Raw genomic sequence first — 25,633 nt, 5'->3', positions numbered from 1 at the left:
TACAGACTGTTGGCCTTAAATTAAGTAGGATCATTGCCTTCGAAATGCTAATTCAAGGGAAGGCAGAAACGGTAATTCAAGAAAGTGTTCAAAAATTACATCTGATCTTATGTGAAGTAGAAGGATTAACTAAGGATGAGCACTATCGGTCGTTGAGCAAAATTTCAGATCATCCAATGCAAATGCTACTTTTCTTTAGTCTACCTTCTTCTGTGTGATTGGAATGGGTGAGAAGACTTATTTATGACCATTAAAAATCATGGTTGTGTTGGTGATTTTTTAGTAACTTTTTGTATATGTAATATTTTGATGACATAATGACATGATAGAATGCTACTGACTATTGTAACTCTTTGATGTTGTAAAATTTAACATATAGATTATGACATATACGCTAATAACATCATGTAATTTTTTGTTAATGTATGAACATTATGTTTGAATGTAAAATATAATTCTCAAACTATATATTACTTCTAATCTTTGCTTTTTAGTTTAGAAGATAATTAAATTATTTGTTTCGCTAATAATATTTTAGCACATTAAATATGCATTGCAATTTAAAAATAATAAAGTATGTTATATATTATTTTCTAATAGTATATATCATTATTTTATTAATTCATATTTTAATAATTATTATATTAAGAATGTTATTAAATTATATATTATTTTATTAAGTTGTATTTAATAATAGTTAAGTTAAAATATGATTAAATTATTTTTATTAAATTATATTTAATAATAATAATCTTATTAAAATTTAATAACAATAACAATAATCATCTATCTAAAAAAATTTCTGTTAAGGGTACTTTGGTCATTTAAGCTTTTTTTTTCTTTATGCTATTACAACATCTATTCCATTCAACTGAACACAATAATACTATTACAACTCTATTCGATTTCATTGAACCAAATAATTGGATTAATGATTACAGCTCTTTTCTATTACAACCCTATTCCATTCACCCCAACCAAATCTGGTGTTAGCATGGTCTATTCCACTATCCACTTGCTTTACTATGGATGTATAATATCCATCTCTGTCCCTTCTCACTTTGCTTCAATTTAAAATTTGCTACTTATCTTTAATATTTTCAATCTTCTTTAAAGTCAAGTAAATATTTAAATATAATTTTTCAAAAAAAAATTAACATAAAATATATAATTTCTTTTCTATATTATATTATTACATTTTTATACTTTTAGTAATTTATATATAAAAAGATAAAATTTTTATTTTATATAATAGAGCGATTGGGTGTGAGGTAAGCAATTACCATACCCATTATGAAAAGAAAAAAAATATCCACCCAGTCTCATACTGCAGCATATCAATTCAAAATGGGTTTAGATTTTGTCGTCCTACTATGGTTTAATATTTGTATGTAAATGGGGAAAACAATTACTAAAAGTTGTAAAGATTTGATCAAATTATAGTTTTAGTCCCTCTATAATGCTCAAATTTAGGATTAATCTCCTAAAATGATTACACATAATTTTCCCTTAAAAATACTGCCTTTCTACTCGTCATGTTAATATGATTTTTGGGGGTATTAGGAGAGTTTTAAGGCAAGCCCACCTCAGCATTTTAACTAGAATAATTAGTATTAATTATTGGATATTGTAAAAGTAGACATCAAATCAGAATTCGGTACCTAACTATAAGAGCTGTCCTCTTCTTTTTCATATGTAGCATGTACCTAGTAAACAATTGTCACTTAACATATCCTATCATGCTTCATGGATTTCCAGGGTTTACTAAATATAGAAGAAAGATCACAGTGGTGTCTTCATTGCCAAAAACAATTAATGTAGAAGAATGGTTGGTCTACCCCTAGAATAAAAAATGTTCTTACCTGTTTAGCATTAATTTTACTAAAATCTTGAGTGAAGAAAGTTTAATATACATTTGATATATTTGAAATTTAGTTCCAAGAATTGAAGTGATTTTTATTAAAAGTTGAACTGAAAAAATAATTTAACAATTAACTTATCAAAGGACAAACCATCAATAATAACCAATGGCTGGAAAAAAATCAGATTTGTGTAGGAGACCATATTTAAAGGGCATACATTTGAAACTTATTGTTTATAATCTCAGAATCGGACATAATCGCTGAACGCGACCTGCTGGCGGTGGGTGATCTTCGTGTATTTTTCATGTTGGTAGCCTTAAGGCGATATCGTATCACCCAATAACACATGCCCGCTAGAGTTGCCACCATTAAAATTGCTCCCACAATGCTTATCCCGGATGCAAGCCAATACCACCTTTGCCCAACTATAATGTACGACAATGCTAAAAACGCCACCGTAACAAGCACACAAGCCAACCACAGTAGCTTGTTGATCACCGCTGCCATCTTCTTCTTTGCCTTGCTCTCGATCACAACAACCGAGGTTTGAACCACCACTATAGCAAGAGATATGAAGAGTGCTAGGGAATCAAAGATGAAGAATATTACAAAGGCTGGGTATATAGCAATGTTTGATTCCCCCAGGGAGTGACCCTTCGGGACTTGGTTCGGGTTGTCAATGAATTGGCCCGGGAGAGTGAAGATGGCAGCAAAGGCGACGCTGGCAATTAAGACGGCGACTACGTTGGTGGAGTTCATCGTGTTGTTTAGACCTTCGGAATGCATTTTGTGGAGTCTTTTGACGATGTCGTGCACATTTTTTCTAGTTTGACGAGTATGTTCTAGTTGATTGTGCACTTCATGCTTGATGTCACTCACTGTTTGTTTTAACTCACGGGCAGGGTTCAGTGCTACAGGCTTGATGTTTCGAGCACTTTGAACTCCATGCTGTTGCAGAATGGTGGTAACCTCGGGGTTCCCCGTTTTTTCAGCAGTATCCAACGCTGTCTCGCGGCTTTTGTTCACGGCTTTCGTGTTGGTTTCTTTGTGTCCAAGTAACAACTTAACGATCTGCACAAACAGGCGATTAGATTAGCATCTTGCCTTGTTGATGCACAAGAGCTAACATGAGCGTAAAGGCGCGCGAACTCAATTAATTAGTACGATTTACCTGAATTCTGCCCTTCCGGGCAGCTATATGCAAAGGCGTATTTCCCTTTGTATCAACCATGTTTGTCATCAATGAAGGATCAACACTAATCAATTCCTCTACCACCTTAAGGTTCTGCCCCTTCACTGCCATGTGAAGTGCAGTTTGGCCTTTCTTATCAGTCCTTGGAGCGATCCCTGGTTCATTGCCCAAAAGTGCCTTCACAACCTCCACATGCCCATTTCTTGCTGCTGAATGTAAAGCTGTTTTGCCATTACTCCTTGCTATTGTAGCCAAACCACTGCCTACTTCTAATAAGAAATTCACAATCTCAATGTGCCCTTGTGTTGCAGCTGTGTGTAGAGCCGTGGTGTTTGATAAATCCACTGTCATTGCTAGTTCAGGATGGACTGCTAGTAGCACTTTCAATATTTCTGCAATATGCCCACATTATGAAGTCACCATCTTAATGTTGATCCCAACTCGAAAACTGGACTAATTCACCTCACAAATAACATTAAACATAAAATTGATGCATGAGAAGCGTACCTAAATCTCCTTGTTTAGCAGCAATATGGAATGCATCGAAGCCATTTCGAGCTTTGATCCCGGCATCGGAGAGATCGTAATAGTTTATCATCTCCTTAACCAAATCGACATAACCGTTTTCGGTTGCAATATAAAGAGCAGTTTCACCAGATTGGTTTTGTTTAGACAATAGTTCTTTCAGTTCATTTTCCTCTGTAGTCGTAAGGATTTCTTTCACCACCGCAAGGTCTTTACATCGTACGGCGTAATGCAGAGGCGTTTCGTCGCGTTTTATTGTTATCTGTGTCGTCATCCTTTTCCGAGCAGGAGGAAAGCTCGGCGGCTTCTCGGTTGCTGCCACCTCCATTTTCTTTAATTTGTTTATGTTTTATCAAAATCCACCTTTATAAGAAAACTACAACCCTAGCACCCAATCTAAACCATAAAAATAAACAAACCCAGAAACCTAAAACAAGTAAAATATGGAAATTTTTGTACAAAACACATAAAAGCCGATGTTACTATTTACCTCAGTTTGAGAGAAAAAGCTATCTTCGTTCAAAAAACAAAGCGGAGATGTGTTAGCTTATAAAACCAAACGGGATGAACAGAGCACCACACACCTCTCTTGTCGTTTTATTCTCTTGTAATAAATCGCCATTTGTTAGTCTCAATTGTTTCAGATTGACTTTTACGTGAATGATTGGAGATGACCAAATCTATTCGCGTGGGATTCACGCGGTTGACCTCAGGTTTAATTTTGGAAGGAATCCTGGACCTGCGGCCGCACCATTCATTATTAAAATACAAAAAGGTTTCCTAAATTAGTTCAATTCGATCTTCACTGGAGAGTCTTACGCGCTGTTGTTAGTGCACGCGTTTTCACAAATATGGGATTATCCAATTAACAAATATTTAATTCTAATCATTTATAATTTAATTTCTATACTTTTACTTTTAATAATTTAATCTATTTTCAGTAACAAAAATATTATATATATTTATGTATCACTCTATAGTGATTAAATTTAAAATATCATGTTTTACATTTTATCGTGTTATGTTTCTCAATTAGACTGATGAGGTTGATTTTGAGTCGAGTCAATTTGAATATAAATTTGATAGGTAAACTCGATATTAACTCAGTTGGCAAAAATAATTTACCCTTTCTATCATATGCTTACCATTATTATACCACTATACCAATAATGATTATTGGTTAATTTTTACATAAAATGTTTTCTCTCACCCACATTGTGTATATAAATAATGTCTTTAAATGAGTTTGTGTCACGAGTAAATTTAATATTTAATTTTTTATGATTATATTTTTAATATTGAATTTTACTTTCACCGGCAGTTGAAATCACCTTTTTTGAAAAAAACAAAAAAGTTTAGTAGTCGACTTTAAAAAAATGAAAATTGGGAGTCGCCACCAACCTTTTAAAGAGGAGGTGTGGTCGGATCACCTTGAAAACGATTTTAGGTCTACGAATTTTGAAAAAATAGGTTCGGGAGTCGATTACGCACGAGGAAGGGTTAGCACCCTCGTAACGCCCAAAATTGGTACCGAATTGATTGTTTGATGTCTTAATGTCGAAACTTTGAAAAGATTTTAAAAATACAATCCTTTTAAATTTTAAAATTGAATAAATCAAGTTGTGTATTAAGATGTACTGGTTTTGCAGAGATAAATTGCTACACTCAGTGAGTTAGGGTGTAACAATTCAATCTTTGAAATTAGATTTATTTCTTTTTTAGAAAATCATGTGGTTTAAAAGGAGACTTGATTATTTAAGTCAATCGAAAAATTCGAACCCAGTAAGTTAGGATTTGATCTCTCGAAATTCTTAAACAACCGACATTGCCTTTATCTTTTGAAATTGAGACAACAAAATGCCACATCCAGTAAGTTAGGATTCAACATTTTGTAATCTTAAGAGCTTTATTTTAACAATTGTATGGTTTTAATAAAACGGATACTTGATGATATAAATTCATCGAGAAGAATTGAAGCCCAGTAAGTTAGGGCACAATTCTCTCGAGAACTCATAAACACCAAGCCCTTTTTAAGAATTTGAAATAAAACGACGATCATGCTTTAATGAAATACAATTTTTACAAACAAAATAATTTGAATAGCAATATATAAAGCAAATGACGAATAGCCAACCAAGTTTACAATATGCAGCAACCAAACACATAACACATCAACAATAATCAATAAATAACTTTGAAAAAGGATATAAATAATTAGACTAAAACAAGTCAAATAAATAACTTTCTTTGAGATAATATACTTATATATAAAAGCGTATAAAATTTTATAAGTTGAAACCTATTATACTTTACATTTATTTATATTTACTAAAACAATTCCTTATAAATTATACATATAAATACGGTAATTATAAGACATGATGGTGAAAATAAAATTTGGAACTATATTCTAAAATACATTATTGAGAAATATAAAGTAACATATCAAACTCTTAAAATATATTAAGTGTGGTAAAATAAATAATGATGTATATATAAAGATTTTTAAAAGAGGTTTATAAATTTAAAACATGTTAATAAAAATTTTAAAAGAATAGTATATCATACCTTAGAAATCATAAATAATGTGGACATAATAACAAGTTTATTAAAAACTCTTGAAAGCCAAATAAATATGAAGAAAACGTTTTGAAATTGAAAATCATAATCTCTAAATTTTAAAACCAACGTTTCAAATGAAAATAGAATAATAATAACAAAATTAAATGATATACAATAGCTTCAAAATATTAGTATATAATGGTTTTGAAAATATATATATATATATATAAAGGCAAACTAAAATAATTCACTATAATTTAGATTATAATAATAGTACTTAAACACTATCAAAATAAATATTGTAAAGAATATTAAATACTATAATAAAAAATAGAATTAAAATGATATTGGATTTTGAGAAAGTAAACTAAATTAGTATCAAATTAAAATTTATTTTAAAAATGAAGGACCAAATCGGCGAATATACACAAACATTGAGATAATCCAAATCAATCACAGTTTAAACTGGGATCTAAATGAATACGGAAGTAAATATGAGATACAAATTACAAATCGATAAAGGAAATCAAATCGCAATCCCCTTAAACACGGAGGGACCTATTGAATAAATAAACCAAACGGTCCATAATGCCCGGATCCTTCCCAGGTCGGGTCACCGCTCGGATCGGGCCTTCAAAACGACGCCATTTCAGAGCCATCGCATTGACTCCAAACGACCGCGTTTCATCTCCGTACTTAAAGGCAAAACCCTAAAATCCATTTCATTTTCTCAAAACCTAACTAGCATCAGATAAGCTTTGCGCCGCTTTGTATTTGCGGCATACGAACGGCTTCCGATCCCAACCCAAATTCCGATGACTACGGAGAGGAGGTCGGGATCTCTTCACCAGGTACGCTCCTCACTTTTCTCTCTTCTTTTTTTTTTCTTTTTTTAACAACAATTGATAGACACAAAAACTAGAAAAAGAAAGTAAAGAAAGAATCAAATAACAAGCGAAATGGAAAGGAATAAAACCCAGAAAAATCACCTTTCTCTCTTTTCTGATTTTTGTATTATCGATTGTATATTGAATGCGTGTGAGGGTTTTTTTTTTGTGTCCACTTTTACAGATTTTTTGCAATGGCTTTATATAGCCAAAAAGGAAAATACAAAAATCCCTTTTTTTGCTTTTTTCTTTATTACAATTTTTCGCTCCATTTTGTTGTGCTGTTCTGTTCGTTTCTGCATGTTGCAGGCGTATGGAAAGGTGGACGTGGAGGCTTGTGTGGATTTGGCAGGTACGGAGGGGCACGTGAGAGCAGAGGCGCGTGCGGGGGGGGGGTGGCTTGAAGGCGTGGTTCGTGCGAGGGCAGAGCTTGGTTGCGGCGCTGGGGGTTTTCTACTAGGGTTTTCGCAATCTCTTTGGGTGTTGGGCTCAGAATCGAGTCTAAGCTTAGGTACTGGGTTGAGATTTGGGCCATTGGGTTTAATATTCTGGGCCAATGTAAATGGACTATGAACTTGATTTTATTTATTTATTTATTTGGGTTTTAATATTTGGGCTCGGGCCGGGCAAAATTTGGGTGTTACAATTAACTCAGTTGGCAAAAAATAATTTACCCTTACTATCATATGCTTACCATTATTATACCACTATACCAATAATGATTATTGGTTAATTTTTTACATAAAATGTTTTTCTCTCTCCCACATTGTGTATATAAATAATGTTATTAATTGAGTTTGTGTCACGAGTAAATTCAATATTTAATTTTTATGATTATATTTTAATATTGAATTTAAGCATCACCGCATGATAACTTTTGATGTGTTATAGAAAATGACGATATCATGATAAATAATTGGAGTGCATTTATTACTATTAAATTGGTGTATTTACCTATTTAATTTCTTTCTATGCACAATGTAAACTATTTTTTCTTTTTAATTGCATAATATTTTATATGTGTTGTTATTATTATTAATTTTAAACTATACATTTTGTTATTTATTGTATGATAAAACTAATATATATTTTACTTTTGAACTTGTCTATATTGATTTTCCTTTTGGACTTAGTTATATATATTATAGGTTAATTAATTTAAATTTATAATAATTTATTATACTCTATTTCCAAAATTATTGTCGATAATCATTGATTTTAAAGTTAATATATATTTTACTATTGAATTTGTCCATTTGTACCTAGTTGGTACCTTTTTATTTTGGACATAGTTGATAATTGAACTTGTATTTTGTTAAACCAGGTTAATACATCCGTACTAATATCATTAGTTTGTGCTAACGTGACACTGATAGTTAATCTAATGGTGTCACATGGCAACCTCTCAATAAACCATGCGCCAAACATAAATTTAAAATTTTAAAAAATCTTTAAAACATATAAAATTAATAAAAATATATTTTTTTCATATCAAGAATGAACTCGGATAAATAGTTGTCGAGATATATTTGAATTGGGACACATGTTTGTCCATATTCAATCTAAAGGTATTTTTTAGCAAGTTCATATAATTTTATAAAATATCAAGTTGTTGTTATTGTTATTATTAATGTAAACTACCACATTAGTCATTCTAATAATAGGTTGTTCCTATTTTGTTCATTCCAAATTTTTTTTATTAATTTGGTCGCGACTAATTAAAATAACCAAAAGATCCACTATTAATCTTTTTTTTTTTTCCTTTCCTTATTCTTTTTCGTTCTTTTCTCTTTCCATTCCGTCTCCTCTCCTTTCCTCATCTTCTTTGACTGGTAGAGATCAAACTTCAAATGTGCATGCTTATCGTAATTGTGAAGGCTAAGAATCACCTCGAGACATTTTATCATTAATACATGTAGTTTATCATAAAAGGGTCATCAGATTTTACCCAGCACATGGTGGCATCTAGCGCTTCTATCTAACGTAAAATTTGGAAAAGCAATAAAAGAACTGAAAACTTACCAACATGATTTTCAGCAGCATATTTAAGCAATCAGATTTTAGATCCATAGCATGATGACAATCTGCCAACGCTAAACTATTTGCAACTGAGTTCACAGATATATCCTTGCAGAGTACAGATTCGCACATTAGTCTAAGACTAGGCAAGTCATTTTTGTCTGCTGCTGCCTACAACTTTGCAGCCAATGCATCTGATGCAGATGGCATAGAAGATGAACTAGTCCCAACGAACTCCTCATCATCAATAAGATTGTCTCTGTCTATGAAGTGCAGCAAAGCCTGCCAATTGCACATAGTAGAGAATGTTAGAAAATAAGACAACCACACTGACAATAGATTCTAGTGGCATATAAAGAGCTAACATGGATTTCAATAGAATTACAGCCAAATCCAAGGTAAGTGAAATGAGGTAGAAATGTTACCTTAAAAACCTTAGGTTCCATATCAGTAACAACTATATTGTTATCATCTTCTTCCATCCGATCAGGGAACTCAGCTTCAAATACAAGAGAACTAGCAGCTAATACCAGCTTGTGAGCATGAAACTTTTCCCTAAACACATTATTTTTGCTAAGAGAGAAAATAAAAGCCAGAGAGCGAAAACTTGAATTAGAAGTGTGATTTTGGAAATTGTAGATATTGAATTAGAAGTATAATAAATATGAAATGTGTTTAATATGTCACTTCAATAATTTGATTGTCGACATTTGCACTGAAACAATTTTAGACAATAGTAGTAGTGTGATTTTGGAAATTGTAGATATTGAATTAGAAGTTAAGTACTCATATATGGTTTGAAAATTTACGAGTCTAATTTTATTGAAATAAACTGAACTTGCATCTAAATTATACAATAGGAGATAAATCTATTAATTTAAGCAAGGAAAAGTCGAACTACGACATTGAAAAATTCTTAAAGATTGTATAAAATGAATTAGAGGATGAGTCTTACATGTATATATAAAAATATTATTAAGTCTAGCTTCTAAATAAGTAAAGGATGAATTCAATCTTAATTATATTTTGCCATTAAAATGTTTTTAAGTGAAGAGAGGTAGAGCTATTTGGAAGCAATCCTAATTTTGAAAATTTGTGGTTGAAAGGTTTGAAGAGCCTAGTTTCTAAAACATAAATTCATCTTAATTTCAAATTTTGTGGATTAAAAATAAATAATTTAGTAATTATTATTCAAGTAGACAATTCTATTTTGAATGACTAGATTTTGTGTAGTTTATCGAATGATTAAGTGTTATAATGCAAGGAACTCTAAACAAAATGATATGTGTCATATATTGTGAAGTTAAGATATTAATATGTAATAAGTATGTGATTGAAGGTCAGAAATAAATAAATAATAAAATAATAAAACTTAATAAATATAATATTGGGTTCATATATAATTAAAGTTAGGTCATAAACTTGAAACCAATATTATTTACGTTCGAATTAAAGTCCGAAATTCGTAATTTCTGTAATAGTTTCGTCTAAAAATTCAGCTTGCATAGCCTTCAGTAAATAGTTATAACTTGATCTCTCAGACTTGAAATCGAGTGATTCAAAGTGCGTTTCGAAGTTAAGAAATAGCTTTTCAAACACTATTCAGACATCTTAGCCTAGAAATGTCTGAATCTCATATAAAAATTCATTGCATGTCGATTGGTCTTCTAAACTTGAAATTTCGCAGCTTGATTAAATTGACTTTAAATGAATTTTATCTCATCCGTGCATGTTCACAAGATACGTAATATCAAAACTAACATCATCATGAAAGTCAACAAAAGCATCTTTACTTTGAAGATGGATCCAAAAAGGATTCTTCAACCTTCCATATCCATCAAAGTCAAACTAGTGGAAGAATTCACCATCTTTAATTTGCATTTTGCAAAATAGCTTCCTCAAATACTCAGCATCCCCTCTTCAATGATTAGCCTCCTGGATATAATTTCTACAATCGTGTGGTAAACACTCAATTTGATTTAGTCCACTTGACTGAACTTGTAGCAATTTAATGTTGTTGTAAATTGGAAAGACAGCCATATTATTTGCTTCCAGTGATCTCTTTAACCAAATAGACTGGTCTTGCCATTTTAGGAATGAGTTCATGAGAATGATTTCTAACTACCATCAGCTCACGCTCGTAAGATAAGAAATTTTCTTACTTTTCTTCCTCTCATTAGCTTTGCCATCTTTATCACAAGCTTACCAAGCATAATTAGCCACATATGAATTTTTATTACTCACCATGCTAAACCCTTTCACCTTCGCATGTGATTGGTAAAAACTAAAGCTTCTAAATCTCATTCCCCAACAACTGTTTCACCATCATTACCATCCTCTATTTGATTCTCACCAACAATGGAACCTCCTACATTAGATTGAACAGACCCCTAAACACCAACCTGTTGATCATCAGGTTCTCCACATTGATCCAAATCTACACCATCAGTGTTTGAAAGAGAGACACGTACCGCGATTTCCTCCTCTGTTCAAGAAACTATCATCATCAGATAAACCAAATAATTTATTCAACGTTTCACTTCACAGACATCACAATTTTGGCTATGTTTAACAGCTCCCAATGATTGGTAAAATCATTTCTTTGGCTTTACCTCTTTCCCATTATGGATTAATTAACCCTTTTTGTTCACCAAACTGGAATTGTATAATTAAAAAAATCAAAGAATTTTCTTATTACAATTTTAAAGTAATTAATTAATTAAATTATTAACCAGTCTTCTATACACGTGGCAACACATGCCACAAAAAGCCACCAGGCTAAATTCCAACCCGGCCGGCCATTTTTTCAACGCCCCAAAAAAGGATGGCCTCAATGACTCCGGCCACCTCCTCTTGAACTTGATGACACACTCCCTGAGCTTTTGCTTCCATAGAACATATCCGACAAGTAGTTTCCTAAATCATCAGGGGTAAATCTGATAAATGGCTCACCCCACATTTCTTTTTTCATTTGCACTCCGCCGTATGCCTCGTAAAACTCTTTATAGATCGGTATGATCCGTCTCGCCATTGAAATCTTGATATGATCTCGGAGTTTCGGGTCGGGTACGACCCAAGAAATTTGTTTCATGTAAGCTTCTTCGAAAGCCGAATTGAATTTCTTGAAATGGTCGTTCACCCGATCGGCCGGATTCTCAGCAGTCTGATTCTCTGGCAGTGACGCAAGCACTTTGCTCCATCCAATCTTCTCGTAATTCTCAGCGTACTGTTTTACTTTCAGTTCGTGATTTATCAGCCAATCGTCGCCGAGGAGGAATTTCAGGTTCGATTGACGGACTTTTTCGGTGACGTATTGGAGATTATTCGCTAAGAACAAGTAAGAAAGCGGCACGTCTTTGTACATCGCGGCTTTGCCGTCAAGTTTACACAGCATGACGAGGATGAGCCAGGCTAACCGGACGGAAATCGGCGATGAAATGCTCCCCTCGCTGTCGGGGCTGCCGAAGTAAGACTCCGGTAAAGCGGAAGGAACCGTGAACGGCCAATCCGCGAATATGTCCAAGAGAATCCCGCAGTAATCGGCGAGGAAAGAGATGTAATTCATTACGTAGCGTGTTAGAGGGTGGATCCCACCGCCTGGAACCGTCGTTTTGGATGAATCCTTTTGAATCGCCGTTTCAAAGTCCATTAACATCGTCCTAACGGTGTCGCCGAGCTTGATCAAGGAGTTAACGGCGGTTGCTCGTACGGCCGACGTTGATTCGAAGCTGAAGATTGATTCGACTTCCGGCCAAAGACCGGAAACTGCTTCGTATAAGTCCAAGATACGGAACAATTTCTCTGGAGTTTTCTTGCACTTGGCTACATTTTCCGGGAAACCAAACAGAGCCAAAGCTCCTTCTTTCGAAATTTCCGTGAAACAAGATTCCCTTATGGCAGCCGAAACGGAAAACACTTGATCGCAGAGGAGCCTCTCGCCATAAAACAGCGTTTTAACCGCCATTTTAACAGCGCTTAACCAGTTCTTGATTTTAAACTCCAGAACCTCCCATTCCATCTTCTGAATCTTCTGAAATGTCAACTCCCTTTCAACTCCGAGATGGTAAAGAGCTTCATCGACGATCGATTTCCGAATAATCTTATAAACTTTGATACACTCCTTAGCGTACCCCGCCGATATCATGGCTTCCGCAATAGCTCTCAAATCCGCCATAGCAGCTAACGACGCTCTCTCCACTTCAGGTACCGAATCATTCTCGTTCTCCGACTCATCTTCTTCTTCTTCTTCTTCTTCTTCAAATTCCGAAAAACTAGACCTGGAAACCGAAGGCCTGGAAGATGAGTAAGCCGAAACAGATTCTGGGTCGAGATAATCCCGGTTGGACTTCAAAATCTGGTAAAACTCCTTCTGCAACCTTTTCATGGCGGTTTGCATCAGTAGTTGAGCTCGGACGAGTTTCTCCGAATTGGATTGGTGTAAAACCAAGTACTTCATAGCTTTTTGCAATCCTTTAATGGAACCCAGATATTGTCTGGCTTCATCCTTATCGGAGAAAAGAGAAACGAGATTGTCGTCATGCGAGGAGTCCCATTTGGTGATGATGAATTGGGCTACTTCAATGTTCTCCTCCATTAGTGACTCTGAAAAAGTATGGTGGAGTGGAGAAGAAGGCGGTGTCATCCTCGTTGGAGATGGTGATTTGAAGAAAATGCTCCTCATTCCTTTTCTCGGCATTCACAAATAGAGTTTGAGTTTGATATAAAGCTAAAAGACAGTAATTAAGAACGAAATAAAGTGAAATTTGTTGTTGCAGTGAGGAGTGGAAGAAGAATAGAGATGTTTGGGTATATATAGAGAGGGAGGGGATACAGAATCCACGCGGTGGGTGATAATGACCGGTTCTGTTTTCAAAAGTCAAATCAGCCAATGGTCTCAAATTAGACGAAGCCTCTTCTTGGTTTTGGATAGCATCTGGCCAGCTTCTTTATTAAATCTTTTCTTGCTCTTATTATTCAAAAGATTTTTGAGGTTACAAATTGTTTTATAAACCCTTACCCTCGGATACTCTCTTTTTATTTATTTAATATTTTTTTATAGATTTCAAACCTTAAATCTTAAACTTTGAATCTCTAGCTTGACCTCAAACCCTGAACATTAAACGAGTTTGAATTCGGGGTTCAAGGTAAAAAAAATTACCAAAATTATGTATCAATGATATCGAAAAAATTGTTAAAATATCATTAAATAATTAGAAATGAACCATAGATGATTTGGTGGGAATGACCCATAAAATAATTTCTCGTTTATTTACATGAACTTAAATTATGTTGTAATGAGTCTATAAAATTACATTTTAGGCGTATAAAAAATTTTTAGTTAATATTTGTTATGAAATAAAGAGATAAAAGAGTAAAAATAACATACAATTTTATTGATCAATAGCAATATCTATAATAATACTCTAAAGTTTATATTTTTAGATATAACTTGATTAATTAAATAAAATTAACAAATAATAATAGTAACGCAATGTTTAGGGTTTTATTTGTATATTAAAGTAAAAAAAAATAACATCCTCTTATAAACAAAAAAAAATAGTAATAAGAGTTTTTTTTACGAAGCAGTAACGAGTTAATTTGGTGTTTTTTAGATCTATCTAAGAGCCAGGTAATTTGCTCTGCCCAATAGGCCGACCAAATTTGGGTCAGGTTTAGACAAAAAATTTTAAAGTTGAACCAATCCGATCTAGCTTGAATTCAATTTAAATAATTAAAAATTTTAAATTTAAATTTAAATTTAATTATAAAATATATAAAATATGAATTACAAATATATAATTTTTACTATTTTTTGAAAAGTAAAATGGGCTTTTTAGATGGATTATACCGTCCCAAATATGTAAGGTTTTTTTTTTAAGATATATTTTAATTATTAATTAAGCACAATGTCTAGAATCACCTCTCTCTAATCCATAAATAAGAGGATAATGCGTTTCAACGCATTCGAACTCATGTCCTCATGCATTGATCAACAGTGTCCATATCAATCGAACTAAGACTTAATCGAAAGCAATTTTAATTTAAAAATAATAATAATAATAGAATAATAGAAGTTTTTACCGTTTTAATGGATCCAATTTCATTTAATTACTATGTATAACACTATCTCTTGTTGTAGCCAACCAAGCATGTTTGTGTTTTCTTGTTTGTCTAAATCTAGAACTTTTGTTTGAAAGTAGTTGGCTTTGTTACTAGATTACATAAAACATCAACTTCACACACACAAAATGAAATCACCATTCTCATTAATTTACTCTAAATTTTCATTTATGGTCCTCTCAACTATACGGTTTTAAAAATACGCATATTGAGCTTAACCTAATAATACTTACAATATGTTTATATAAAAAAAAATACTAATCAACCACTCCAATAAGCCTAGAAGAACATTGGTAAATGCTTGACCACATGTTCTCGAATTCCACCATGCATCAATTTGAAAAATTCAACGACAAAACCACAACAATTCCATGCATGGTGACGCCTTTTACAACGGGTTTTTTTTTCCTGCCTCTGGTTTTGCAGCCATTAATGGAAAAAAAAACATAGAGACAGCTAATAATTAATAAGAATTTCAAACATCGGAGAGGAAAAATATATGAGAATGCCAATGATCTTACAGCTCATGACAAATTTATGTTAAAGTGTTGTGTGATGGTCGGAATTCGGATTTTAAACAGTTAACAAAAGTCAGAATACTGGCAACAGATAACAGGATATTTGACCTCATAAGAACATTGGTTTTTGCCCACAAGAATTTACGTTGACCCTTTAAATTCAATTTCTTCACCCACAATGAAGGGCATTATTCTGGAAGATATTCAACAATGTTACAACAACAATTTACAGCTAAGCTACTAGCCGTGTTGATGCTCCCCCTCAACAATAAGCGGCTAGGCCGATTTCTTTTACAAGTTTTTCAAGTTCCGTTATAGTTGATATTGTCTGAAGTCGAGGAATTTTGCCTTATAACTTTTTGAAAAGTCAAAATATTTGAGGCAACGAGTTCAATAGAGCAAGAGTATCTTATCATATCAGACTAGGCACACGACTACCTACCAAAGAGATGCGAGCATTCACATTTGGTAGGTTTTGAATCATTGCCCTTTAAATGACAATAATGGACAAGTATACTACCACTTAATCAATTGATCAAACTCATAATGAACTGATCCGAAACTTGGGGTTTTAAACACACACTCATAACAATCCAAATCCAAAGTAACACAAACTCAAAAAAAAATTAAAAGAAATAATGTAATTTTTTGCCCCCAAACTTTACAACTAGGTCCATTTTAGTACCTATACTTTTTTTTGTCAACTTTGGTACTTAAATTTGACAATTAAATTCATTTTGGCCCTAAGAAAAATATAAAAGTTCGATGATGACATGACACTCTAAAATTGCACCACATCATCACTTGAAAATTATAACATTTATATAAAATTTCAAGTGATGACATTGTACAATATTAGAGTGTCATATACAGTGTTCTAATATTTTTGAACTAGTCATACCCTTATTTCTGATTCAATCAATTCAACTATTAGACCAACAATAGATAAATATAATTCATAAAATAAAATAAAAAATTAAACCTAGTCAATTATTGATTTTTGTCCCAGTTTTTTTTTTTTATTTTTACCCACTTCGAGTAATTTCTGATTCAATCGGTTCCATCTCCTTGTTCAAACTAGTATATTGACCGATTCTTGATCTTAATAACCAATCCAGTAGCGTTCTAAGTAATCAAATATTGACACAATCTAAGAACATTCAAATAGTAAAGTAAACCATATATATAGATATTGAGATAGCCACCTAAAACAGGAAAAAGTCCAAGGGTATTGCTCCCAAGCTTTGTGATCATTCCAATCGAATCACTTTCAAATGCAATGATACAACCAAATATTCAAGGTCGACTTTTGTATTGAAAATTCACTAAAGGATTCAATCTAAAACAATACATGATATATGGTTTTTCTATAGAATTTGACCAATCACTAATGTACAACTTCAAAATTGGAATGTATATTTTGGGGTCAAGGTTTAGCCAAAACTTTGAAATTTATAATTTATATTTCCCAGAATCATTAGGAAAATAAAATTACTTAAATACCTACTCTTTTCAGTTGACCACATCTCCATTTATTTTATATCAAATCATATAAATGCATACACTATTAGGCTCAATCGTGGCATAATTTATGCACTGTCTTAAAATTTCTAATATAATTAGTAATCCTTAAAATATTATAAAATTAATCTAACTCTTTAAAATGATAAAACATAAAATATTAAAATAATAAAATTATATTTTTACAAGTAAATATATATATATATATACTTTAATTTTAAGCCTCAAAAATTTTAAGAAGAAACAAAATATGTATTTTTAGGGTTCCTTTTTTTTTATGTTGGTTGACCTAATCAACTCTTATAAACAAACCTAAAAGTGCCGCTTTTAGTGACGTAACCAAAATCAAAGTCATTAAAACAACGTTTCTTTTATGTGTGATATTCAAGTATGATATAATTGTAATATAATGTGATATTTTAATTTGACAAAGAAAATATATATTTTAGTTTTAGAAAGGTAACGGTATTAACTTTTTAGTGTTTCATTTACGTTTTAAGATTGATTTAATGAAAATTCATAATTAACTAATAATATTAATAATTAACTCAACCCTAAGGTAGCTTTTGTACGATAAAAGTGATCCCTTTCATAAAAATTTAATCATTTGAAAAGTGATTGTAAAAAAATCATTTGGAAAGTGATTTTAACACTTTGGTATGTTAAATTTTATTTATTTTACTTGAATTTAACTTTTCTTTACGAGTTAAAGTGGGAAAGTTACTTCCCTTGTAGATTGGAAAGTTAAAAAAAAAAAAGGTTTTAAGACAAAATTAACGATATTTTATACTGGTTTAGGGTACTAGTCTATTAATAATTTGCCTCCTTCCTACTACTTGATTTTCTCTATTAGTTCAACATATTCTTTGCAAGTTTGGTTTTTCCTCTAATTTTTCCCTAGCTACGAATTTAATTTAGCACTTGTATTTATATGAAATACTTATTAATTTTTGTAGAATATGAGTAAAATTGTTCCATTTAAGCTGTGTAGAAATTGTGACCGCCTATGGTTATACATTCTTATGATTTAATTATTTATAGTTTTGCTTAGATCAATAACTAGAATCAACTATTTTTTACTATTAATATGGGTTAGCCTTTAACTAAAACAAAATGTGATTTCAAGTTTTTTTAAAATTTAAAGTATCTATAACTACCATAACCACTTCCCAGCCTTAAATAAGAGGATAAACAAGGTTATTTTATAGAATATCTTTACCTACCATAACAACTTCCCAACCTTAAATAAGAGGATAAACACACTTTAACATGTCCAAACCCACGTCCTCCTACTTTGGCAACAATGTTGATGTCAGCTGAGCTAAGATACAGTCTGCCAAAACAAGTTTTTTATATCCATAATTTTATATATTTAGAAAATATATGCAAGACAACTTTGAAACAATTTTACTCTCAATTAAAATTAAAATTTAAAAATTATCAACTAAATTTTATTATTAAGTATTTAATCTAAATATTTGTTAAGAATAAAGTTCATTATACAAATTAAATACATAAATATTTTATTTTATTTTATTTATTCAGGGTAAATTACCATCACATTCCTAGCCTGATTAAGTAATACATGAAAGCCCTATTACATTATATAATAATATACTATATAACCATGGCTGCAAATATTAATATATATTACTATTATTATATTATAGATGATAGACTATAACAAAAGATATAGTATTAATAGTTATATGTAATTTTGTATATTACATGTCTACAACTAGTAATACATATAATATTATTAAAATTTAATCTTAATAAATTATTATTTTTATTAAATTAGATTTTGTATTAAATCCAAGTCCAAGAAAACCCAGACCCGAAAAAATCTAAAACTGAGTTGGTCCTAATCCAAACCCACCTCTATTAACAAGTTCCTAGTGCCCTACACATTATGGTGGTGTCTTTACCCCGGTGGCTGATCACCAGCGTACCAGTGAAAGCTGTTGGGACTTGTATTTTTTATTATGAAAGTATATAAACTAAATATGACAATAGGCCGAGCTAGATCATATTCATATAACACCGTCCAAAATTTTACTGGTTCTCTAGCCACATTTGGTTTTCTTTTCGCCATAAATGAGAAACACGAGTAAGATGGGAGTAGGGAAGCAAGCCTTCAATCCAGAAATTATAAAAGAAAAAACTGCACAAAAACACTTTCTAGGTTCCAACAGTTCATAGTAGTGAGAAAGATGAAGGTAATAAAAGGAAATACGAAGAAATGAAAATTAAACAACAACATATCATTGTGTAGTCATTTAAAATCTAATGAAGAAAAAGGGGTATATCCCTCGTAATATAAATTTGAAAAGCTTACACCTTAATGGCATACTTCCTCTGTGGAAAGTACATCTCCCTCTTCTTCTCCCTCTCCGTCTTCAGAGATTGCTGCCATAACACATAACCCAAGAGCTCAATGTCAAAAGCAACATAATAAACACCCTAGATGCCTAATTACATGTCCAAACAAGTAACTTGAAATGATGCGACATTATCTAAACCCGCTATGATCCATCACGAAATGTTCAACTAAAAAGTCCAAATGACTTGATCCCAAAATAACTTGAACCCTTAATTGATCCAAACTTAAAAGTACTCGAACCCGTAATACCCTAAATGTTTTAGAACTCAGATTTACCCAACTTAGATTGAACCAATCCAAAACAAACTCAAGCAGCCTAAGTGATAGGTCTACAAGTAAGTTCAACATATCTCCACGGAAAAGAGGGCACTTCTTAGGACCATATAATTCCACTTCCATACATTTTCTCATAGAAGATTACTAAAACAAAAGGATCTGGAAATGCCAATAACTGAAATATAAAAAGAGTAGCCGTATTATAACAAAAGTGAAAATAAAGTAATGAAGGTGACCCATAGCTAACCTGGTGTTTGGTGAGGCGGCGGCGAATAGCTCTGGTCTTCTTGGGACGGAGATCAAGAGGCAAAAACTTTTTCTTCTTATATGCTTCCCTCAATGCAGCCTTCTGCTTCTGGGATATCACTGTCAACACTTGTGCAATCGATAGCCTCACAACCTTACTAAAAACCCAACACCAAAAAAATCAAAAACCCATACTAAAATCGAGAAAGAAAAAACAAATGGAAATCAAAGAAAAGAGGGGAAATGAGTTACATCTTGGAGAGCTTGTTGGGAGCACCACCAGTGACCTTCGCTACACGAAGTAGAGAAAGTTCAGCTTTTAATTCCTTGAGCTGGCTCAACAGCTCCGTCTTTGATTTGTCCCTTAGCTCGTGTACCTTAATCCTTGCTATAAACAACCCCCAAAAAAATGTAAAGAAGAAATTAACAAAACTATCATTAAACAATTGATGTAAACGAAAATCTAAGAACAAAATTAAAAATGGGTTTTTCATTGTTACTATTGTCATTATCATTACCCATGAGTGGCTGCCTCTTTCTCCCTTTGTGGTGATGAAGGTCCGGAGAGTGCAAAGTTGAAAGTTGATAGACTTTCGCGCTTTTAATATCAGTTTGCCAATAAACCCTAATTTGGTAAAGCGTGTGAAAGGCCTTGTTTCATTTTTCATGGGCCAATAATTGAAACATTTTGGGCTCTTAAAAACATTTTGAGCTTGTGAAAGCCCAGTCTTATTTTGTTGATGAAAAAAATTAAACCAATGTTTTTTGAAATTAAATAGATAATCGAACCGATCAGATCACTGATTTCTAAACCATCCAGTTCAAATAAAATAAATTACTAAATATTAAAAATTATAAAAATCGAATCAACCAATTTTTAAACTCAACTCAATTAGCCCATATTGATTCATGGGACCAGTTTTTACCTCTCTTTACCCTATCAATTCTCATTTTGACAGGTCAATTTGGTTCGGTTCATACAACATTGAGCTAGACACCTTAGATTTAAGTTGTTCATGCAATAAGTATATACGTATTTGACATTTGATTCACGTGTAACAGATATGCTCCATGCTAGATCCAATGTAGTATTTAACATCTAAGCTAACAATAGGGTAATGGAAGAACCTAAATGACATGATACTAGTGCTTTAAAGGCTCAATTAATTAGAAAATTGTGAAGTTTAGATATTAATTTAAAATTTAAGCTATTGGTTGAGAATGTCTAATAAAATTAATAAGGCCATAAATGAGCAGAGTATTCGATAAAAATTTGATTTCTATTTGTTAATATTCATTTATCAAGCTAAATAAGCAAACATTAACCATACATATTTATGCTCGTTTATTAAATGAACCAAACACGAATAAGATATATTTATGTTCACGAATAAATTTATTCATAATCGTTTAAAATTCATTTAATAAATCATTTAAAGCTTGCTTGAAACTCGTTTATTGGACAATTATTATTTTAAAAGAAATATATCTAGTAGAGTGCATCCATTCAATTTTTTTTTTGGCTGCTTTTTAAGGCAGAGTTTAATAACTAATTCTTTGCATTTTATAGACGATTAAAAGAAAAAAAAATAGATCTGAAAAAAAAGGGGGAGGGAAATTAACTACTCTTAATCTGCACACTAATTAAAGCCCCCCACAGCTTTAAACGCGTGATTATTTATTAATTTATAAAGTAAAGGTTTGACTTAGGGAGATGCATAGAATTGCCATGGATAACCGTACATCCCATACTTTAAATATTTGTTTTGCCTACATATTTAGACATATAATAATTCGTATTTGTATTTGTATTCGTATTCGTATATAACAATTATAGTGATTTATGTATTTGTTTGTGCAGTTTTTTCATGCTTAGTGCTTCATGGAAAGTTTAGGATCCTTGATTTTATTTTATTTTATTTATATACAAACTAATTAAGGGTTTTTTTTTGTTAGTTTCATTAATTATTTGTCAAAAAGAAAAACATCATTTTAAATCCCCAGAATGATATGGTAATGATGCAAGTTATGTTATTGATGTTGGTGAGGAATTACTCATTGTTTTGTAATTTGGTCTAGATGAGTCCCCACCCAAAAAACACTTTCTTGATTGTGGGGGTTTATCTTTCATGTGAACAAAAGAAAAGAAAAAGCATCTTTTCCATATTATATATGAGCTTCAAAGTTGAGAGTAATTCACACCATGTCTTAGGACTCGATGGTTAGGGTTTAAAAGTGTTTGGAGTGTTGTGCTAACAATGTAGTAAGCTTACTAAGCTATCAATAATGGACTAGTATCTTGGAATCTTTTTTAAGGCTTAACTATAAAATTAGCCTCTAAATCATACCCTTTCTCTTGTTTAGACATCTAAAGATTTTTCTTTTAGTCAAAAGTGGTACTTAAGTTATCAATTTAGTCTCATTTTATTTAAAAAGTGTACTACATCCAGTCACGTGTTGTTGTGCGGAAGCGTGTAAAAGAATAAAATTATTGTACTGAAAAATCACACTAAGCTCAATTCCCAAGAAAGAGAGGTGGATCACTTAAGTACCAGGTCTTTCTTAGCCATAATATCCCTCTATCGTAATGTTCAGCAAATTTTGCCTACGTCCTCGGGCACTAACAAATATATTTCACTCCAAAATACAAGTGAAAATTTACAAATAAAGAGAGAGAACAGTGCCTTAAAGAGAGAATGGCAAATGGGGGGATAATAAAAATGAGAAATGATTAGGCCTATTTATATTTGAGATTCAGGGATCAACTTGCAAAGTCACTATACAATTAGGGACCAAAAATTGCAAATATCTCATGCTAAATTTCAATCCCACTTTCAGTGCCTTAAATCTCTTATTCCCAGTGCCAACATATTGATACACATATCTTTGACTTTTCTAAATATGGATGGTTGCCAATACGTGTCTAGTTTTTATTGTTTAGTATTGTGATTAATTTGGAGTAAAACAAGACAAAATTAATACTTCATGTATCAGGTTTGATAAAAGTGAAGAAAGTGATATAGTGTGAGAGTTTCTTAATGATGTAAAGAAGAGCTTGGCATAAGCCCTTCTGGACAGATGATCAACCATGAAATGATCTAATTTAATTAGTCCAGCGACAATTCACATAATAGGCATACAAACATTTCAAGACAGACAATGGGGATTACATAGGTAGAAATATAGAGATAGGGGAATTAAAAAGCATATCCTAGAATATGTAGATTGCAAAGGCAGCAAAGTACGTTGATAACAGAAGTGGTGGACACTAAATGCTGTAATCAATGTGCAATTGATTGATGATGGAACTTGGGATTTGCCATGTAAAAGGGGACCCTTATGATGGGAAAGTGGCATAATCATTACAATCAATCTTCATCTTACACCGTGGCTTCATAATTGTGAGCAGTTCATAACAGTAGCTCTAGATTAACACACGAATGCAAGAATATGTAGATGAATTGATCCAAATTCCATCATGTTTTATCTATCTCCAATATTAATACCCATTCTCTGAAGATCATTGTAATGATTTCAACATCATTATTGGGGGATTTCAAAGAGCTATATAGCCAACAAATAAGCCAATGATATATGAAGCAAGCTAGTTGGTTTCAAAATCTATATACCCCCAATAGTATTAGTGGTACTAATCATTTCATACAAAGTTGAGTAACATTAAAATACTGTCTAAGGTTAATCACAACTTTGAAGGTCCAAGTTTCAATCACGTTTCCCGATGTATATGATTAAATAACAAAAACTTTCAATGTGGGACCAAAGTCCCCCTCTATCCCTTAATCTCACCTGCTTTAAAACAAAGATTAATTTGCCCTCTAACTCTATTATCTGTTCTTTCTCCTAACATGAAAGGAATGGATATTTTCTGTGCTTCTCAAGCTTCAACAGCCATCTGCTCTAGCTTGGACCATCGTTCCATGGTCCGTCGCGGCCACAGACCACTCGACCGGCAACGTTCGAAGCCTTATGCACCTATAGTTCCAGGGCTGCCCCACCATGACAAGAGTAGAAAGAGCTCTGCTAAGCCGAGTGATGTACGTCGAAAAAGCTCAGCTGATATTCATGATCTCAACAGTCCTCCTGGTTCCTCTAGGTATCTCCTAAGTGATACACGCTTTGTAGATTGGTTATCAGACTCCGATCACGTCTCACCGGCGGTTCCGTCTCGTGGTGTAAGCACCGAAGATTCTCTGGCTTTAAAATCATCTTCGTCGGCTCGGTCTCACGACCAGGTTAGTGTTTGATCCTTGTTCTTTGCTTTGATCATAAGAAACAGCAATTAAGTTGTGGTTCAAAAAAATAGCAGGTAGTGGTGTTGAGGGTGTCAATCCATTGCAAAGGATGTGAAGGAAAAGTAAGAAAACATATTTCAAAAATGGAAGGTAACTAACTAAGCCAAAATGGGCTACATTTATTAGATAATTTATGCACGAAACTTAAAGCCATGGGGTAATTTTTTTTCTTTTTGTGCAAAATTGTTAATTGCAGGAGTGACATCCTTCAGTATAGATTTGGCCACAAAGAAAGTGACAGTAATTGGTGATGTAACTCCCTCAAATGTGCTAGCAAGCGTTTCCAGGGTAAAAAATGCACAGTTCTGGCCAGCTGAAACTGTAGCAGCAGCACCTCCATTGCTCAAAACTCCATTGCAGATAAAAAACAAAAAGCAGTACTAGGGTTTTTTCCTTTCCAAAAAAAAAAAAAAAAGAGTGGCCTTCCCCTTGTCTAGTTGCGTGCTTAGATACTAATTAACATTTGAGTTTTAATGTAAACAAATCAAATGTAAGCTTTTTGGGGATTATTGTCTGAACATTTTCGTTTCTTTTAAGAGACAATTGTTAAAGATGAAATGTGGTGTACTTATGCTTTCTGATCATCTTCATCATTACTTGGAGCAAGTAAAATGGAATCATCACTAAATATTCCCCCTTTTTTTTGTATGCCGGATAACAGGTAGAGAAGGAATGGTATGAAACTTTGATTCCAAATCATCCTTATGACTTTTTAATAGGAGAATGACAAATTTATTAAAAAGAAATTTTCATACAATCATTTCTCTACATAACATAGCTGGGGATGAGCCTCCATGATTGATGGTATAATTCCAACATTAATTCTTCCCGAGTATTAATAATTCAATTTAATCTTTTTTTAGCATTTTTATTAAATAAAATTTTCTATTTTGACCTCTCTTATAAATAAAAAATTCAATCTAAGACATTTTAATATAAAATTTTTAATTTTGTCTCCCAATTTTTTTAATTTTATTTTGACTCCTCCATCACATAATGTATGATTTTATCCTGGTTATTGAGCTCCTTTAACACTCAATTTTATTTAAAATATATTAAACTCTTTATCCTCTAACCCAGCTTTTTACCCTTTATGTGGATTTAGAAGTGGTGTAGCCCTGGTGTTGGTGGGTCTATTCTGATGTAAACAATACATTGTTTAGTGCCAACACAGGTGTTCTTAATTACAATGTTCAAATGGTTTCCATA

The 25,633-nt window shown here is 32.4% G+C and overlaps 4 protein-coding genes across 5 annotated transcripts; 1 reads left to right on the top strand and 3 right to left on the bottom strand.

Annotated features, from left to right (window-relative positions):
- Positions 1-2,040: 2,040 nt before the first annotated feature.
- Positions 2,041-4,168, bottom strand: LOC105789881 (ankyrin repeat-containing protein At5g02620). Its single transcript, XM_012617197.2, has 3 exons — positions 3,562-4,168; positions 3,034-3,446; positions 2,041-2,933 (listed from the first exon to the last, which is right to left on the bottom strand). The coding sequence occupies exons 1-3, from the start codon at positions 3,905-3,907 to the stop codon at positions 2,067-2,069; spliced, it is 1,626 nt and encodes a 541-aa protein (XP_012472651.1). The 5' UTR covers positions 3,908-4,168; the 3' UTR covers positions 2,041-2,066.
- A 7,519-nt stretch (positions 4,169-11,687) lies between these two features.
- On the bottom strand, positions 11,688-13,846 carry LOC105788898 (exocyst complex component EXO70H1). Its single transcript, XM_012615966.2, has one exon. It carries the CDS (start codon positions 13,741-13,743, stop codon positions 11,878-11,880), a length of 1,866 nt encoding a protein of 621 aa, XP_012471420.1. The 5' UTR covers positions 13,744-13,846; the 3' UTR covers positions 11,688-11,877.
- Positions 13,847-19,328: 5,482 nt separating this feature from the next.
- Positions 19,329-20,764, bottom strand: LOC105788896 (60S ribosomal protein L35). The gene is made up of 4 exons (XM_012615965.2): positions 20,630-20,764; positions 20,364-20,499; positions 20,113-20,269; positions 19,329-19,615 (listed from the first exon to the last, which is right to left on the bottom strand). Exons 1-4 carry the CDS (start codon positions 20,631-20,633, stop codon positions 19,541-19,543), a joined length of 372 nt encoding a protein of 123 aa, XP_012471419.1. The 5' UTR covers positions 20,634-20,764; the 3' UTR covers positions 19,329-19,540.
- A 3,166-nt stretch (positions 20,765-23,930) lies between these two features.
- LOC105788894 (protein SODIUM POTASSIUM ROOT DEFECTIVE 2) lies at positions 23,931-25,044 on the top strand. 2 transcript variants are annotated; one of them, XM_012615963.2, is made up of 3 exons: positions 23,931-24,364; positions 24,436-24,514; positions 24,621-25,044. In XM_012615963.2, exons 1-3 carry the CDS (start codon positions 23,978-23,980, stop codon positions 24,806-24,808), a joined length of 654 nt encoding a protein of 217 aa, XP_012471417.1. In that variant the 5' UTR covers positions 23,931-23,977; the 3' UTR covers positions 24,809-25,044. The 2 variants fall into 2 exon arrangements, with proteins under 2 accessions (XP_012471417.1, XP_012471418.1); XM_012615964.2 differs by having other exon boundaries at positions 23,933-24,364; positions 24,439-24,514.
- The last annotated feature ends 589 nt before the right edge of the window (positions 25,045-25,633 follow it).

This window comes from Gossypium raimondii, chromosome 2 (assembly GCF_025698545.1).
Source record: "Gossypium raimondii isolate GPD5lz chromosome 2, ASM2569854v1, whole genome shotgun sequence".
In the NCBI taxonomy this organism is placed as follows: Eukaryota; Viridiplantae; Streptophyta; class Magnoliopsida; order Malvales; family Malvaceae; genus Gossypium; species Gossypium raimondii.
Note: the sequence above shows the minus strand (reverse complement) of the source record. Positions and strands in the feature narration are given on the sequence as shown.